Source organism: Ranitomeya imitator, chromosome 8, assembly GCF_032444005.1.
Source record: "Ranitomeya imitator isolate aRanImi1 chromosome 8, aRanImi1.pri, whole genome shotgun sequence".
Lineage (NCBI taxonomy): Eukaryota > Metazoa > Chordata > Amphibia > Anura > Dendrobatidae > Ranitomeya > Ranitomeya imitator.
The window spans coordinates 25,964,585-25,981,750 of NC_091289.1; the positions used below are offsets into that span (position 1 = coordinate 25,964,585).

Here is a 17,166-nt window from a genome sequence, read left to right on the forward strand (position 1 = left end):
AAGCAGGACTCACAGGCTTTCTCTATGTAGGTGGGGAAGCAGGACTCACAGCTTTTCTCTATGTAGGAGGGGGAAGCAGGACTCACGGGCTTTCTCTATGTAGGTGGGGAAGCAGGACTCACAGCTTTTCTCTATGTAGGAGGGGGAAGCAGGACTCACGGGCTTTCTATATGTAGGTGGGGAAGCAGGACTCACAGCTTTTCTCTATGTAGGAGGGGGAAGCAGGACTCACGGGCTTTCTCTATGTAGGTGGGGGGAGCAGGACTCACAGGCTTTCTCTATGTAGGTGGGGAAGCAGGACTCACGGGCTTTCTCTATGTAGGTGGGGAAGCAGGACTCACAGGCTTTCTCTATGTAGGTGGGGAAGCAGGACTCACAGGCTTTCTGTATGTAGGTGGGGAAGCAGGATGCACAGCTCTCTAAGTTAGTGAATGGAGCTGGACTCACAGGCTTTCTCTTTGTAGATTGAGTAAGATTACTCTATGAGTCCTCCAATATTTACACTGTTGTATATGTGAAGATACAAAATCAAATTATAGAAACCGTAAGTCACTAAGTTCAGTATCTTACACCTCACATGCCATGCAGGAGCAGACATATCATTGCTGGGGCCCGAGAGGTAAGGGGGCCACTACCAGCTCCAAAGCAGATGGAATTGTGCAGTATTCTGAGCTATTGGATTGCAGAGCACCCATATATTGTCCTTGCACAGGGTCCTCTTCTGTCTGTGTCCACGAGTGATACCATCCTGCCCTAAGATAAGAGACACGAACAATCCACTTTATATATGTAAATATGCTCTAAACGAACATGCTGGTCAAGTCTTCTTGACTAGAGTAGGACGCTCGGAGGTTGACGTATTTTCCTGATCGATAACCTTCTGTTGGATAACATCCGAACATTGGCCTCATTTCTCCAGATGTGACATCTAAGCATCAAAGAAACTTTTCAATAGTGGTTTAGGAATCATGCTATGTTCTACCTTCGCTGTTAGACCGTATGACGGCAGCAGATGCAGAGTAAATAATGTTCTTCACATGCCGCCGAGCTGAAATGATCGTTTATCATGGGACTGTGCTGTTTGTGCACTTTGATAGCACTTCAAATCGGAAATGGCATGACGAATGGGGCCAAATGACAAACTTAGCTCTTCTACTGCTATGCAGATGCATTTGATTACCCCGTACCTGAATTCTCTCGGCAGTGTTATCGCCCCAACCCTCTTTAATTCCACTAGCGCCTCTCCATTTCCAGGTCTTGCCGAGAACTTCTAAGGTCTCTTATCTCATTAGCACCAGAGCTTTATACAAATACGATGTTTATCTCCACATTTTTATTTTTTTTTTTAATTTTCATTTAGGGGTTTGGTCCCTTGGTGACAACTTCTTCATCCTGTGAAAAATCCTGATGAAAATGATTGTTTGTTTTTTAAGTTAGCAACATTTGCCGATAACATATGGTCTGGGAACGCTCGGCAAAGATGAGGCTTTTACAAGCGAACAGGAGTGATGGTGGAAAAGCAGATGCTGTCACGCAGAGCGTAGAGCATTTTCCTTCACTCTCTGCAAAAAGAATCTATCACTTTCCTGACAATTTCTATGTCTCAGAGAAGGAGAGGTGATATTAATTAGAGCTAAGGAAACAATGCAACACTTAATTTACTCTTCTCTTTTACATATTTGCTGCTGTAACTTTGCTCCCATTTGCTTGTGTTATCAGTATCCGCAGCAAGGAGTTGGTAGTGCTGATATTGGAAAATATACTTTAAATAGGGGGATTATGGAGTCACTCCTATCATTCACAGCATTCTTGGTCCTGGTGATCTTTTCCCATTCTTCATTCTTGATAGGAAGATTTCAGCGGCAATCAGTGAAGAGTTAAGGGTGGTTTAAGGGAGAAGGATTCCAACTGACCCCCATGCAATAAAAAATCTTTTGTTTGTTTGTTTTTTATGGGGTCATATTTGTGCATGGGGTTACTAATTGAGGTGGGATTAAGAATTTAGGGATTCTGCTCAGGTCATTCATTTTACAACAGAGGAAACAATGCAAGAAACTGGTAGTGCTGATATTGGCAAATATACTTTAAATAGGGGGATTATGGAGTCACTCCTATCATTCACAGCATTCTTGGTCCTGGTGATCTTTTCCCATTCTTCATTCTTGATAGGAAGATTTCAGCGGCAATCAGTGAAGAGTTTAGGGTGGGTTAAGGGAGAAGGATTCCAACCGACCCCCATGCAATAAAAAAATCTTTTGTTTGCTTGATTTTTTATGGGGTCATATTTGTGCATGGGGTTACTAATTGAGGTGGGATTAAGAATTTATGGATTCTGCTCAGGACATTCATTTTACAACAGATGAAACAATGCAAGAAACTGGTAGTGCTGATACCTTTCCTCATAGCTCAACATATCCTGAGATGGAAAAATATGATTTTATAATACTCTGCCGGGAGACATTTATGCTATATGTGTATGCATGTGGCCATCTAGTGGATGTGATGTGAATTGCAGCCTGAAAAAGGTTTTGCTAACTTGTTGCAATTATGTAATGAATTTGCCTTGTGAAAAAAATGTAACACTGTCTGAAAGCTAAGGGGTGGGTGACACATCTGTAGAACAAACAAGGTATATGATATTTGACCATATAATGAAAGTATAACCTGCCAGGTCCCATGAGCTACAATACCATTTTTTTTTAAATATTCTAATAAGGTGTTTTATGTAACTAATTTGCAGAATGTAATTTTATTCCGCAGTGTCACATAAGCAAAGGCAACAGATGGAGGGTGTCTTTCTCAGGACTAGTCCTGCCTCGGATCTTCTAATCATGCCCTCCTGGGCAATATTGCCTGCAAACAAACGATTTATGGTAGCACCATTATGCAGGCTGTCAAAAAAAAGGTGTAAGGTAGGACTAGTCTTGGTGAAAAAAGTTCCCCGCCAGGCTAGTCCTAATTTATTTGGATCGCCGACAAGGCAGAATATAACTAAATCCTCTTCGAAGGCTGTCATGTTAATCAGTTACATCAACTGTATTATTAGAAAACTGATATCGCAAAGAATGTGCCAGGACCAAAGAAAGTAAAAATACTAAAAACATAGATTTTTTTATTAGATAGATTAAAAAAACAAGTATATATCCAACATTACAGACATAGAGATAAATGTTGAGCGAGCCACAAAGGAAAAGCCTCGTACGCCTGCGAAATGTGGTGCTGGAGAAGGAGGTTATCAATACCACGGATGGCAAGAAGAACAAATAAATCAATTTTGGAACAAATTGAGCCGGACATGACACTGGAAGCAAAGATCACCGAGATATGACTAGTCTACTTTGGAAACATCATACGAAGAGAGCGATCACCGGAGAAGGACATCATGGTCGGAAGAATAGAAGGAACAAAGCGAAGAGGAAGACCAGCAACCCGATGGCTTGATAATATCAAGATAATACGATACGATACACTTTATTGATCCAAGGGGGAAATTATGGGGGGAAATAATGGTGGAGAAGACCCTGGTGGACCTATCTAGGTTTGCACAAGATTGAACCTTCTAGGGCGTTCATCCATCAGGTCGCCATGGCTTGAGATCCAAAAGAAGAGCCGCATGGAAAACACCCAAAATAAGGAGGTAATAATCAATGTCCAATCGCTGCGAAAAAAGCAGTATATGCAAAAAGTATATATAAATATGTATATCATGCAAATAGTAAGAAAGGTTAATTGAAGCATAAAATTGATGTCATGATACCGATTAGACTGGCAGCAAAAATGATTCCCTGTAGGATAAGTCACATAAAGTGCAGATAATGAATACAAAAGCGTAGAGATAATGAGGCCGACCACTCACCCACTAAACACCCGATGAGCGTTTCACCAATGCTTCATCAGGGGTGGTCGGTTACACTCTATGTCCAACCATATCATTAGAATGAAGACATTTGCACCCATACTGCTTTATTAGTGCTTGGGATCAGTCATGGGATTGACAGGTTTTCTTTATGTAAACCTAAAACTTCCAACTGAGCGCTCTGCTAAAAGTACCAAACTTAAAAGCTAATAAGTTTCATTATATATAATATGTCTGTTTTTTTTTTCTGACTCCAGGTATGAAATCAATTATGCAAATTTTGTTTGAAATTTAAAGGCTAGTGTTAAGCTAAACGGATGCTGTCTACATTTTGTATAATGAGCTCCCCATAATAGAGGCAGCTTCAGAAAGCTGTGCTCAATTCATTGTGGGCCCAACATTAGTTACATTACCAGCTTTTATTATAACAGGTACGTGATTAAAATCAAGGGGAGCTGCTGTATAAATCTAAATGCAGAGAGCCCCCCCTAGTGGCAGCTGTGTGTCATTGCCAGCATACTCCATATCGGTCACATTCCTTATGGTATCTACTGCACTATAAATATTAATGTGTAGCTGCAATGGAGCAGTTACTCCCAAAATATTCTCTAGAGTAATATAGCAGCTGGAAATATCTTTAAAGCAATTTAATAAAGGAGGTAATATATATATAGAATACCATCTAACGGTCTACTTAGCAGGCAGATATTGGCAGCTGGCATCGTCTAGACAAGTGGTCCCCAAGCTATTGCCCCCCAGCTGTTGCGAAACTACAACTCCTACATTGTGCTGACAGATGCCTATTGGATGGAAAGGCAGAGATGAAGACCAACGCACGCAGCGCTGTAAGAAACAAGGAGCGAAATTGATATGTCATCACTTTAAAAGAGCGAAAACCAGTTTAAAAGGATTATTTCTTTCTTCATATTTGTATATTGTTGGATAATGCTGGTAAATACTATCATTTTTGCAATTAACTGCTTATTAAAATTTTCAACAGTTCTTGAGATACAGCTGGTTGCCTAGGAGACCGACCACTGCTGCTAGACAACAGAATTTGCACAGTGCTCATTAGCTCTTTACTTCTGCTTTGAAGCTGGCCGGGCTTGCTGGCTATTAATCCTGGCCAGCAAAATGCTTATAAGCTAGGCAATATGCTGTAAACAAAAAAAGTATTAAGGGGTTTTCCTATATTTTAGAGTGATGATATATCTTTAGGATCTTGAGAATAAAGGGGTCACTGTGGCATAGTGCTGCTTTCCCTTAACTTCTTTCCTTGGGACTCTAAGTTGTTGCCCGTTACCAAAAATGATTCTTCACAAACAACATTTCTCGGCCATTTTGAGTCATTGCCTTTAGTCTACATAGTTCAATAATGTCCCCTAAAGTGTTTTTCCATTTTTATTTTTTACGTTTGTTGTAATGTTCTTACCTTTCTCCGCCTTGTCAATACTGCAGCTCTTTTGCTTACATATAGCTTCCAACCGGTCAGAAGATTTCATTTCTCATGCCGTGACATGTATAGTACTGCACTCAGTCTGTAAGTGACTGAGCCAATGCTCGGCCTGGTAGCCTTAACCTGTCATTTTTTGTGATGACCCAATCAAGAATGGAAGAAGAGGATGTGCTCTGTCTACAGGGTGTCAACCAATGGAAGTTGACTGATCAAAGTGTGGAACGGTGATAAAATGTACTCTTTACTTTCCGACTTCTTAATTTCATTTGATAGATAATATAATAAATGGATATTATCTATGAAATATCTTGTCTTACTCCTGAAAAATTACTTCAAGTTACCAACCAGGAGGTCTCTCTCTACAAGAAGTGGAGATGTGTCTATATCTCTCTACGGGAAGTGGAGATGTGTCTATATCTCTCTACAGGAAGTGGAGATGTGTCTATATCTCTCTACAGGAAGTGGAGAGGGTCTTTGTCTTGCTATAGAAAGTGGGGTTGAGTTATTGTCTCTTTACAGGAAGTGAGTTTGAGTCAATATCTCTTTACAGGAAGTGAGGTAGAGTCATTGTCTCTTTACAGCAAGTGAAGTTGAGTCATTGTCTCTTTACAGGAAGTAAGGTTGAGTTAATGTCTCTTTACAGGAAGTGAGGTTGAGTCAATGTCTCTACTGAAAGTGTGATTGAGTCATTGTTTCTCCATAGGAAGTGAGGTTGAGCCAGTGTCTTTCTACAGGTTGTGAGGTGGAGTCAATGCCTTTCTACAGGAAGGGAGGTTGAGTCATTGTCTCTCTACAGGAAGTGAGGTTGATTTATTGTCTCTCTTCAGAAAGTGGGGTTGAGTCATTGTTTCTCTACAGGAAGTGTGGTTAAGTGTTGTGAATTCTTCTTTTGGGTTCCCTCCAGTGGTTGTAGGTGGTAATGCAGTTGTCCCTGAGTTACAGTCCTGGCCAGGTGTATCTGCTGATTGCAGTTCTGACTGGGGTATTTAGGTGTGCAGGATTCATTAGTCCTTGCCAGATGTCCATGGTTCTGGGAGGTTTTGGATCTTTGTCTGGTTCCTGCTGCCTTGCTGCCAATTCAGCAAAGATAAGTGTCTGGCTTTTGTTTCTGTGGCACACATGCTGTGTGCTTAATAATTATGTGCTATTCATTTGTTTTCTCTTGTCCAGCTTAGATTGTGTCAGTGTTTTCTCAGTCTTGTTGGATTCTCTGGAGTTGCAGATATACGCTCCACATCTTTAGTTAGATGGTGGAATTTTTTGTATTTTCTGCTGTGGATATTTTTGGAAGGGTTTTAATACTGACCGCTTAGTATTCTTTCCTATCCTTTCCTATTTTAGCTAGAGTGGCCTCTTTTACTTAATCCTGTTTCCTGTCTGCATGTGTCTTTTCCTCTACTACTCACAGTCAATATTTGTGGGGGGCTGCCTATCCTTTGGGGTTCTGCTCTGAGGCAAGGTAGAATTTCTATTTCCATCTATAGGGGTATTTAGTCCTCCGGCTGTGTCGAGGTGTCTAGGATTTGTTAGGCACACCCCACGGCTACTTCTAGTTGCGGTGTTAAGTTCAGCATTTGCGGTCAGTACGGTTTCCACCAACTCAGAGAAAGTTCCATGCGGCTCCAAGGTCACCGGATCATAACAGTTAAGCCAGTCTTTCTACAGGAAGTAAGGTCGAGTCAATATCTTTCAACAGGAAGTGAGGTTGAGTCAATGTCTTTCAACAGGAAGTGAGGTTGAGTCAATGTCTTTTTACGGGAAGTAAGGTTGAGTTAATGTCTCTCTTCAGAAAGTTTGGTTGAGTCATTGTTTCTCTACAGGAAGTGAGATTGTATCATTGTCACTCTACAAGGCAACTATTAGTAAGTCTGAGCCTTTCTCTCTCTACAGGAAATGAGGTTGGGCATTTGTCTCTACAGGAAGTGGGTGGGTCTTTATCTCTCTGCAACAAATGTGGACAGCTCTTTGTAGCTCTACAGGAAGTGTCTGGTCTTTATCTCTCTACAGGAAGTGAGAGTGGGTCTTTACTCCTGCTCTCCTGCTAGCAAAATTACATTCAGGGATAACACACATTTTGTCTTTCCAGTTCAAGGCATGCAAGCAACTGAACAATATCAGGAGCAGTGCAAGATCGATTGAGAGGGAAAAAAGAGTTCTAGCACCAATAGTGCTTGCAGAATGCTGATAGAGAGGAACCGCCCACTGAAAATGTCTGGCAATTTACCTAGTGAGAGAATCGTGATAGTTCCTCTACATAAAAAAATGGCATTTTAATTTTTTATATGTGAGGGATGACAACGCCAAGACCATGCTTTGTTAAAGGTAGTGTGCGAAACGACAGGAACACTACATTTTTAGCCAGGTTACATAGCTCCGTGGTAAAAAGACTAAAGTTGTACCTAGACCTTTCTACCCAAGAAGCCAAAAAGGCCCTATAAGAAGACAGCAGTATTATAAAGCATACTTGGTGTATGGGAGACCCTGGTGGAGCATGGTATCGGTGTCTGGTAGCTCTGAGTTCCCTTCTGATTATTTCATCGTTGTTACATCAGCAAAGCTGTGATCACTAAATAGGTCCATAGCCCTTATTATTTACAGGCCAAGCTCACCTGCTTGCTTCAAGCATCTTCTTTTCTTGCAAAGTTCACAGCTGTCGTGCTGGGCAAACTACAACTGCGTGCGTTCATCCACTGTTGATGAAATGCGTTTGTTGGCAGGCACCAGATGTTGAACTCCATCCAGATGAGAGGCTTTGTGTCTTTACAGAAGGATACAGTGTAACGCTAAGTGCAAGCTCCATGTTCTTCATTTCCATGCTTGGTTACATAGATTTCGATGCAATAATGCTAGTCTCTGGGTAGATAAATGGCTGAAAGGAGAAAAGATGGCTGTTTCTTAGGCAATCCACACATGTGTTGCGGCTGACGAACAGCCGCAAGACATGCAGCCGATGGGTCTCGAACATAGTATTTGAGCACGCTGAAATCACTCTGTTAACACCCGAGCCTGCTCAGATTACACCTTGTCCGAGCACGTTCGCCCAACACTAACAGCACGTGACTGCATGATCATAGCATATGGTTTGCGCATAGCCTGTCCTCGTGGTCTGCATTGGAGCGGTATGTGGAATATTTGCAAAGTTGCTGCTTCATGAATTTTTCATTATAGTTGGGAAAAACAAAGTTTGTACTAAAAACACAGGTTGCCCAACTTTTGGACATTTTTTTTGTTGTTTTTACTTAAATGCATGCATTTGGGGCTGAAAATGACTCGTGCAATTGGGTTTCATTGCAAATTTTGCCTCGTTTGCTCTCTTTTGCTTCTGTGTTGCACTGTCTTGTGCTGGCTGCAGAATGGATGAGGGAGCTCATTCAGGTTGAATGATGGAAGAGTTTGTAAGTCTTTTATCTGTCTTTTTTTCAGCTTCTCTCAGCTGATTTAGTATGACCACAGGGGAACAAAAATCCTATAAAAGCCAAACGGTGCTAAATTTTTCTGAAACCTAAATGCAAAAAATGATTTGTAGCCCCAAATACATGAATTTAAGTAAAAAAAAAAAAAAATAATTGTCCACATATGTAGAGAACCCCTTGAAGTGTGTTAGATATTTTTTCTGCTTAGAACAAAGGGGTGTAACTTAAATTTGACACTAAAACTGCTCTGAAATATTAGCGTAAATTATTGACGCAAAGTAAAGCTAAACCATTTGGCGTTTTTGCTTTTTCCTACTTTTTCTCATAGAGCCATAACTTTTTTACATTTTTCTATTTACGTACAGCCATAGGAAGGCTTGTGTTCCGTAGGACGAGTCATAGTTTTAAATGACTCCATTCATTTTTACCATAGAACACACTAAAAAAAAGAGAAAAAATATTCCATGTGGTCTGAAAGTAAAAGTGACCAGATATCAATCTCCTTCAGGACGGTCAGATTATTTTTATATCAAACTTGCCTAGTTATTTTTATGATGGTTTTGTGTAGAGCTGTCATTTTTGTTGAAACCATTTTGGGGTACATACGAGGTTTTGATTGTTGTATATTCCATTTTTGAAGGGAGGTGGGTTGGTAGAAGAACAATAATTCCAGTAATAAGTAATAATTATAGAAGCAATAATTCTTGCACAACTGATTAAATTATTTTTTTCATAGATCACACTTAACGTGGCTATACAGAACATGTTTATTTTTTTATTTCCTTATTGGAAAAAAATGGGTTATTAAAATTTTTAATATATATATATATATATATATATACAAGTGCAGTAAATTAGAATATCATCAAAAAGTTAACTTTTTTCATTTCTTCAATACAAAAAGTGAAGCTCATATATTATATAGAGTCATTACACACAGAATGATCTATTTCACTTGTTTATTTCTGTTAATGTTGATGTTTATGGCTCACAGACAAACCCAAAAGTCATTATCTCAGTAAATTAGAATAATTAGCAAAAAACACGTGCAAAGGCTTCCTTATATATATATTTATATATATATATATATATATATATATAGTTTTACTTTTCACTAATTTTCTTTAGGGGATTTGAACTTTCAGTAATTTGCATGCTTGTACTATATAATTCCTCAGTGTGTAATAAAGATCACTATCTTCTATGAAGCCCAGCCACAGGCTGGGCTTCATAGGATTACAGAGACAGTCGCAGCAGTGACCTACAGTAAGGTACCTTTTATCAATTTTGCACCAAAGTACTATTTTGTAAAAAAAAATGATAAAAAATCAAATCAAGTCTGAGCCAAGCAGAGCTTACAATGCAAAACACCTCCTAAAACTAAAAGTTCTAGATGCGCACAGTTGCAATATGCAACTATCAATATCTACATGAACATATCTTCCCAAAAATAATCAAAACTTAAGAAATTAAAGTCTCTGGGATCCAGATATCCATAATCTGATTGGAAAGGGGTTAATTGGATGTGGAACTGCTCAGAAAAAAGGTTGATTTCACACGACCAACATTTATAGTCCAAGTATGGGACGCCCATTGGTTTCCTGACCCAACCTCAACACCATCACAGGCATATAGGAGGTTGTTGATTTTAGATCTGGAGTCTCACCGTCCATTCAAATTTTGTGGTCAGTGAACAGACCATGAAGGTCGGATTTGTGAAACCGGCCATAATCTTAAAAAGCAATCACCGCAGTTGTCTCTTGGGACTCGAGATGATCATCTGTTACGAAAGGGTTTAGCTTCTTCCACCGTTACATTATTGCTAGTGACAGAATAAACTATTGCGTGCCGGTCAGTCAGATGAATTTTTGACCATGTAATATAATACATGGACGGGCCAGGTGCACCAGACCGGGAGCTGCTCAAAGAGGTGGCTTCCAAGCTGGACTCTCCATCTATGAAGTCTACATGACCTATCCACATGGGGAGGTGATGTCCTGATGACACAATGCCTATGGCCATACAGTAAATATCACTGGACAGGAATCACACATGCTATCTTGATGAATTTTTGGTGCAGTTTTTTAAGCATGGCCAGGAAAGGGAATCACAAGGGAATATCATTTTCTCCTTGATGGATCCAATACTGACTATGGTTCAAAAAACTTTCCAGATCATCCATCCTTGGCAGAGTCTTCAGGACTAACCTAGTTTGGAAGGCAATGTCTTCAGGTACTGCTTATCTACTATAAGTGTGTAGCCATCTCAGCTCAGCATCCAAACTAGAAAACTGTCCTTCTGCCTCAGATCTTTCTCTGGGACATGAGGAGCATTTTTAATAACTAAGCACCTTTGTAAGAGATGGGTTAAATTGTATTACTGCTGATCTGCAACATCTTGCACCTAGAGATCTTAGCACTGAGCCACCATAGCAGACATCTGTCTCATGATAACTAGAGAGACAATTAACACATTTCTTGTCACAGGGTTGTAGCACATTTTTGTGCTACATTGTCATTTTCGATTTAACCCATTTCTCTTTCTCCGTATCATACGATTACATTGTGACTGATGATCGGTTTTGTTTTTTTACTTCCAGTTGGGGAACACAAGGGGATTTCAGTACCACACACGCCCTGCCTGCCGTCAAGGTCAAGCTCTTCACCGAAAGCACTGGGGTTCTCGCGCTGGAAGATAAAGAACTTGGACGGGTGAGACCTTTGGCTGGACGACACCTGTTGGTACCGATGCCAAAATTCTTGCCATCTAAGGATAATCATTATGCATGACTAGTACATAGAAACCAATACATAGGCTAGTGATGGCAGAAGACCTCAAGGTCTACATAGTCCACTCTTTTTTCTCTATATTGTTTAAATAAAACATCTTTGTAGAAAATTCACACCTGTTCAGTTTTACTTCTGCAGTCTGCAGTTGATAAAGTCTTTCCATGTGCCTTACTGAAAAGGAGAAAATTTGCACACCCTTTTCCCAGGGAGCATAGTGTTGGCATATTAGTCGCCCTATGTGGTCTCCACAAGGAGAAACGATACCTCATAGAGTTCTGTCAAAAGTTTTTCACCCAGCCATCTCAACTGGTACACTACCCTACAATGGCAAGGATCAAAATCTCAGGAATAGGTGTCTGGAGAAGAACATTTTGGTTTAGATAAAGTGGCAAGGCTTGATATAAGTTATCTTTTACTTCTAGAACAGCTACTTCCAATAGGTAGCGCTAGAAAGCCAGTTTTCTTGGATAAGAGCTGATTTTCATACTTGTATCCTGGCCTTTAAAAGGATGCTATTACTGAACTATTTTTAAATCATAATTTTGTGTTAAATATACTTTTATTTATTTTGGGGGCAATTTTGTTTTATTTATATCACGTTCTTACCTAAAATACAAAGGTCTGTACCACAGGACTGGCGTATAGCAAATGTGGTGCCAATATTCAAAAAGGGGACAAAAACTGAACTCGGAAACTATAGGCCAGTAAGCTTAACCTCTACTGTGGGTAAAATCCTGGAGGGCATTCTAAGGGACGCTATACTGGAGTATCTGAAGAGGAATAACCTCATGACCCAGTATCAGCACGGGTTTACTATGGACCGTTCATGTCAGACTAATCTGATCAGCTTCTATGAAGAGGTAAGTTCCGGACTGGACCAAGGGAACCCAGTGGATGTAGTGTATATGGACTTTTCAAAAGCTTTTGATACGGTGCCACACAAAAGGTTGATACATAAAATGAGAATAATAGGGATAGGGGAAAATATGTGTCAGTGGGTTAAGAGCTGGCTCAGGGATAGGAAACAAAGGGTGGTTATTAATGGAGCACACTCGGACTGGGTCGCGGTTAGCAGTGGGGTACCACAGGGGTCAGTATTGGGCCCTCTTCTTTTTAACATATTTATTAATGACCTTGTAGGGGGCATTCAGAGCAGAATTTCAATATTTGCAGATGACACTAAACTCTGCAGGGTAATCAATACAGAAGAGGACAATTTTATATTACAGGATGATTTATGTAAACTAGAAGCTTGGGCTGATAAATGGCAAATGAGCTTTAATGGGGATAAATGTAAGGTCATGCACTTGGGTAGAAGTAATAAGATGTATAATTATGTGCTTAATTCTAAAACTCTGGGCAAAACAGTCAATGAAAAAGACCTGGGTGTATGGGTGGATGACAAACTCATATTCAGTGGCCAGTGTCAGGCAGCTGCTACAAAGGCAAATAAAATGATGGGATGCATTAAAAGAGGCATAGATGCTCATGAGGAGAATATAATTTTACCTCTATACAAGTCACTTGTTCGACCACACTTAGAATACTGTGCACAGTTCTGGTCTCCGGTGTATAAGAAAGACATAGCTGAACTAGAGCGGGTGCAGAGAAGAGCGACCAAGGTTATTAGAGGACTGGGGGGTCTGCAATACCAAGATAGGTTATTACACTTGGGGCTATTTAGTTTGGAAAAACGAAGACTAAGGGGTGATCTTATTTTAATGTATAAATATATGAGGGGACAGTACAAAGACCTTTCTGATGATCTTTTTAATCATAGACCTGAGACAGCGACAAGGGGGCATCCTCTACGTCTGGAGGAAAGAAGGTTTAAGCATAATAACAGACGCGGATTTTTTACTGTAAGAGCAGTGAGACTATGGAACTCTCTGCCGTATGATGTTGTAATGAGTGATTCATTACTTAAATTTAAGAGGGGACTGGATACCTTTCTTGAAAAGTATAATGTTACAGGGTATATACACTAGATTCCTTGTTGGGGTGTTGATCCAGGGAACTAGTCTGATTGCCGTATGTGGAGTCGGGAAGGAATTTTTTTCCCCAAAGTGGCGCTTACTATTTGCCACATGGATTTTTTTGCCTTCCTCTGGATCAACATGTTAGGGCATGTTAGGTTAGGCTAAGGGATGAACTAGATGGACTTATAGTCTTCCTTCAACCTTAATAACTATGTTACTATGAGTAATCATGCAATTTTCCCACTGGCCACTGTAGCTTTTTTTAGATGAATACGTCCTGTCCTTTTAGGAAGAGTTTTCAGCAGGCTCCTTATCGTCAGAGGCAGGATTACAGTGACAGGTAAACATCTCTATACACAGCTAATAACACAGTATCCACCAATCACAGTACACGATGTCACAGATGCCCCTGCTCTTCATTCCCTTCACAATGACGCTCATTAGATGCATCAATACCAAAGATAACGTCGGAATCTGTACATTGCGCCTAAAGTACATGTGGATTTCCTGAAACAATAAGTTAAAGTCTAAAAAAGCCCCAGTGGTGGGTGTAAAAATTGCAAGATATTTTTTATTTTTAATATAGATTGTGATATGGGGGGAAAAACACTGTAAAATTAACACAACAATCTGATTTAAAAAATGTCTTTTTTTGATGATTGCTGATGATAAGTCCCCAATCCTCTCTACATAACACAAAAAATGCCTCATATTATCCCCCTATACCGTGTGGTCCGCTTTGATGGGCATCTCTGGTCTTGATCCTGCGCCTCCTCTCTTGGCATATTTGTCCTCCTTCCGCTTACTTCATGCGGATAAGTCATCCACACAGTGTCCCCCCATTGCACTCCTGCGCAGACGCACTTCTCTCTGCCCTGACAATGCTAGAGCAAAGTACCGTAATGTGCATGCGCCGACTTTACTTCTGGTTCATTGGCGCTCTTCGGCCTCTCCCGGCGCATGCGCATTACTCAGTAAGGCAGAGAGACGTGCGCCTGCGCAGGAGCGTGGTGAAGGACACAAAGCAGGGAAGGAGGACGGGGAGCGTAAGAAGAGAGGAGGCACCGGATCAAGACTAGAGACGCCGATCGTACCGCACCACATGGCGGGACAATAAAAGGTTTTTTTCCTGCTATGCAGTGGGAAGTTTGGGTCTTACATACAGCTTACTAGAATACTGTAAAAGAAGCCATAAACGGTGGTGGCCGCACTTTCTATTGGGAAAACCGGTTTACAGGTTCCCTTTAAGTCTTCCTATGTGTACTTGGTGGTCTCCAACAAGGAGAAGTAATACATCAGCAACCCTAAAAAATATTATTAGAAACAATAGAGGGTAATTCTTACTTGGGGACGATCTATATTAGTCAAAATCAGAAAATATCTTCCATAGGAGTAGCATGGGCTAAGCAAGTAGGAAAGGACGCCAAACCGGCACACACGCAGTATGCCTAATGTTTGTTTGCCACTTGTTGCATCCGTATGTGTTAGAGGTACCAAAAACAAATAAAATTTGCCTCAATTTTTTTTTAACCCAATTTGCAATAATATTTTGTCTCATTTTGCTTCCATCTAATGATGCTATTCTACTTCTATATCTTAAAGGTTGTGCTGCACCCAACACCCAACAGTCCCAAACAGTCGGAGTTTCATAAAATGACAGTGTCAAAAAACTGCCCCGATCACGACCTGAAGATCAAATTAGCAGTCCGAATGGATAAACCGCAGAACATGAAGCATTGTGGGTAAGTCAGAACTACACGAAATCACTAAACCTACTGATAACGACCTCAATATTGATGATCTACTGTAGGACTATGGCTGAGCTGCAGTAAAGGGAACGGACTGTAGAAAATAGTGGCGCTGTTTCCTGAAAATAAAAAGCTTGGAAATAATTTCAAAGAAGTTTTCAGGGCTATGGAAGCATTGACTTATCCTTAGGACAGGAGGTCAATATTTAAATTAGGAGGGTGCTAACTCTCAGCAAAGTACCCTTCATTCTTTACTGGGCCCAGCGCCTTACTTTTGGCAGTGGATGTGTCTGTTATTGCAGCTTTAAGCAATGATATCAGGCACTGCCACATCCAAAAATGAAGTAATAGAGCCACTTGATTGAGCGCCATTACTAGTTTTAGTTTAGTATGTTTAGCATTTTTTATGTATTTATTATTATTTTTCTCATTTTTATAGTTTATTATCATTTTTAGTATTTTAAATTTGATTATGATTTTTTAGCATTTTTTATGTATTTATTTATTATTATTTTCTTATTATTTTTCTTTTATATTTTATTGTTATTTTATTATTTTAGATTGTATTGTTACTTTTAGCATTTTTATGTGCTTATGATTCATCTTTGTTTTTATTTTTCTTATTTTCATGTTATTCTTACTATAGATTTGATTGTTATGTTTAGCATTTTTTATGTATTTATTTATTATTTTTTGCTTGCTTTTATGTTAATTGCTTTTAGAATTTATTGTTATTTTAAGTATTTTAGATTTGATTGATATTTTTGGCATTTTTAGGTATTTTTTGTAATTTTTTTCTTATTTTCATATTTTATTGTTATTTTTCTTATTTTAGATTGGATGGTTACTTGTAGCATTTTTTATGTATTTATTTAGTATTTTTTTGTTATTATTTTTCTTATTTTTTTATTTTATTGTTATTTTTATTATTTTAGATTTGGTTGCTACTTTTAGAATTTTTCATGCATTTATTATTTTTTCATATTATTTTTATTATTTTTATTATTTTAGATTTGATGGTTACTTTTAGCATTTTTTTTATGCGTTTGTTTATTATTTTTTGTTATTATTTTTCTTATTTTTTTATTTTATTGTTATTTTTGTTATTTTAGATTTGGTTGCTACTTTTAGAATTTTTCATGCATTTATTATTTTTTCATATTATTTTTCTTATTTTTATTATTTTAGATTTGATGGTTTCTTTTAGCTTTTTTTATGTATTTATTATTTTTTGTTATTATTTTTCTTATTTTTATATTTTATTGTTATTTTTATTATTTTAGATTTGGTTACTATTTTTAGCGTTTTTCATGTATTTATAATTTGTTTTCATATTATTTTTCTTATTTTTCTTATTTTAGATATAATTGTTGCTTTTAGCATTTCTTTATGTATTTATTATTATTATTATTATTATTGTTATTACTTTTCACTCATTCATCTGCTATTTCAACCTGCTACTCCTGCACCTCTCAGGTCCCGTCTATGCTACAACAGAGGACTTTTATATTGTTCTTTTATTGAGTTCTGCTACAATTAGGTTACATGTCTCATCGTTTTTTATTACGAGACCCCAATGGATGTCATGTCCCCCCCTCTGAGAACCATTACCAGAATGAATCACCGAACGCTCCTATTATCATTACCAGACCCTGTAGACAAGTCATCCGTGAAACCAGTGATCTGAGGTCTGTGCTCCATCAATGATAGGAAGTGAAAGTGTCCGGTCTATAGGCATCACCTTAGGAGGCCTGACCGCAGTGGATCCGAACAGATGGGACTTTGCCTCATTTGTCCTTAACATGAAATCAATCTGAGAAATGCAGAACAGAATGTGATATAAAAATAGCACAAAGCACCGCGACAAACTCATCAACCACATCACGTAATCACCGAACCCATCTTCTAACACGAATCTATTGATT

At 38.9% G+C, this 17,166-nt stretch overlaps 1 protein-coding gene across 23 annotated transcripts in view; it reads left to right on the forward strand.

The window, feature by feature from the left end:
• Window positions 1–17,166, forward strand: part of CADPS (calcium dependent secretion activator) — a 548,041-nt gene that overhangs the window by 280,874 nt on the left and 250,001 nt on the right. For all 23 annotated transcript variants that reach the window (XM_069736610.1, XM_069736601.1, XM_069736611.1 and 20 more), the window contains exons 7-8: window positions 11,325–11,436; window positions 15,096–15,235. In XM_069736610.1, coding sequence (XP_069592711.1) covers window positions 11,325–11,436; window positions 15,096–15,235 — 252 coding nt within the window. The remainder of the gene's footprint in view (window positions 1–11,324; window positions 11,437–15,095; window positions 15,236–17,166) is intronic.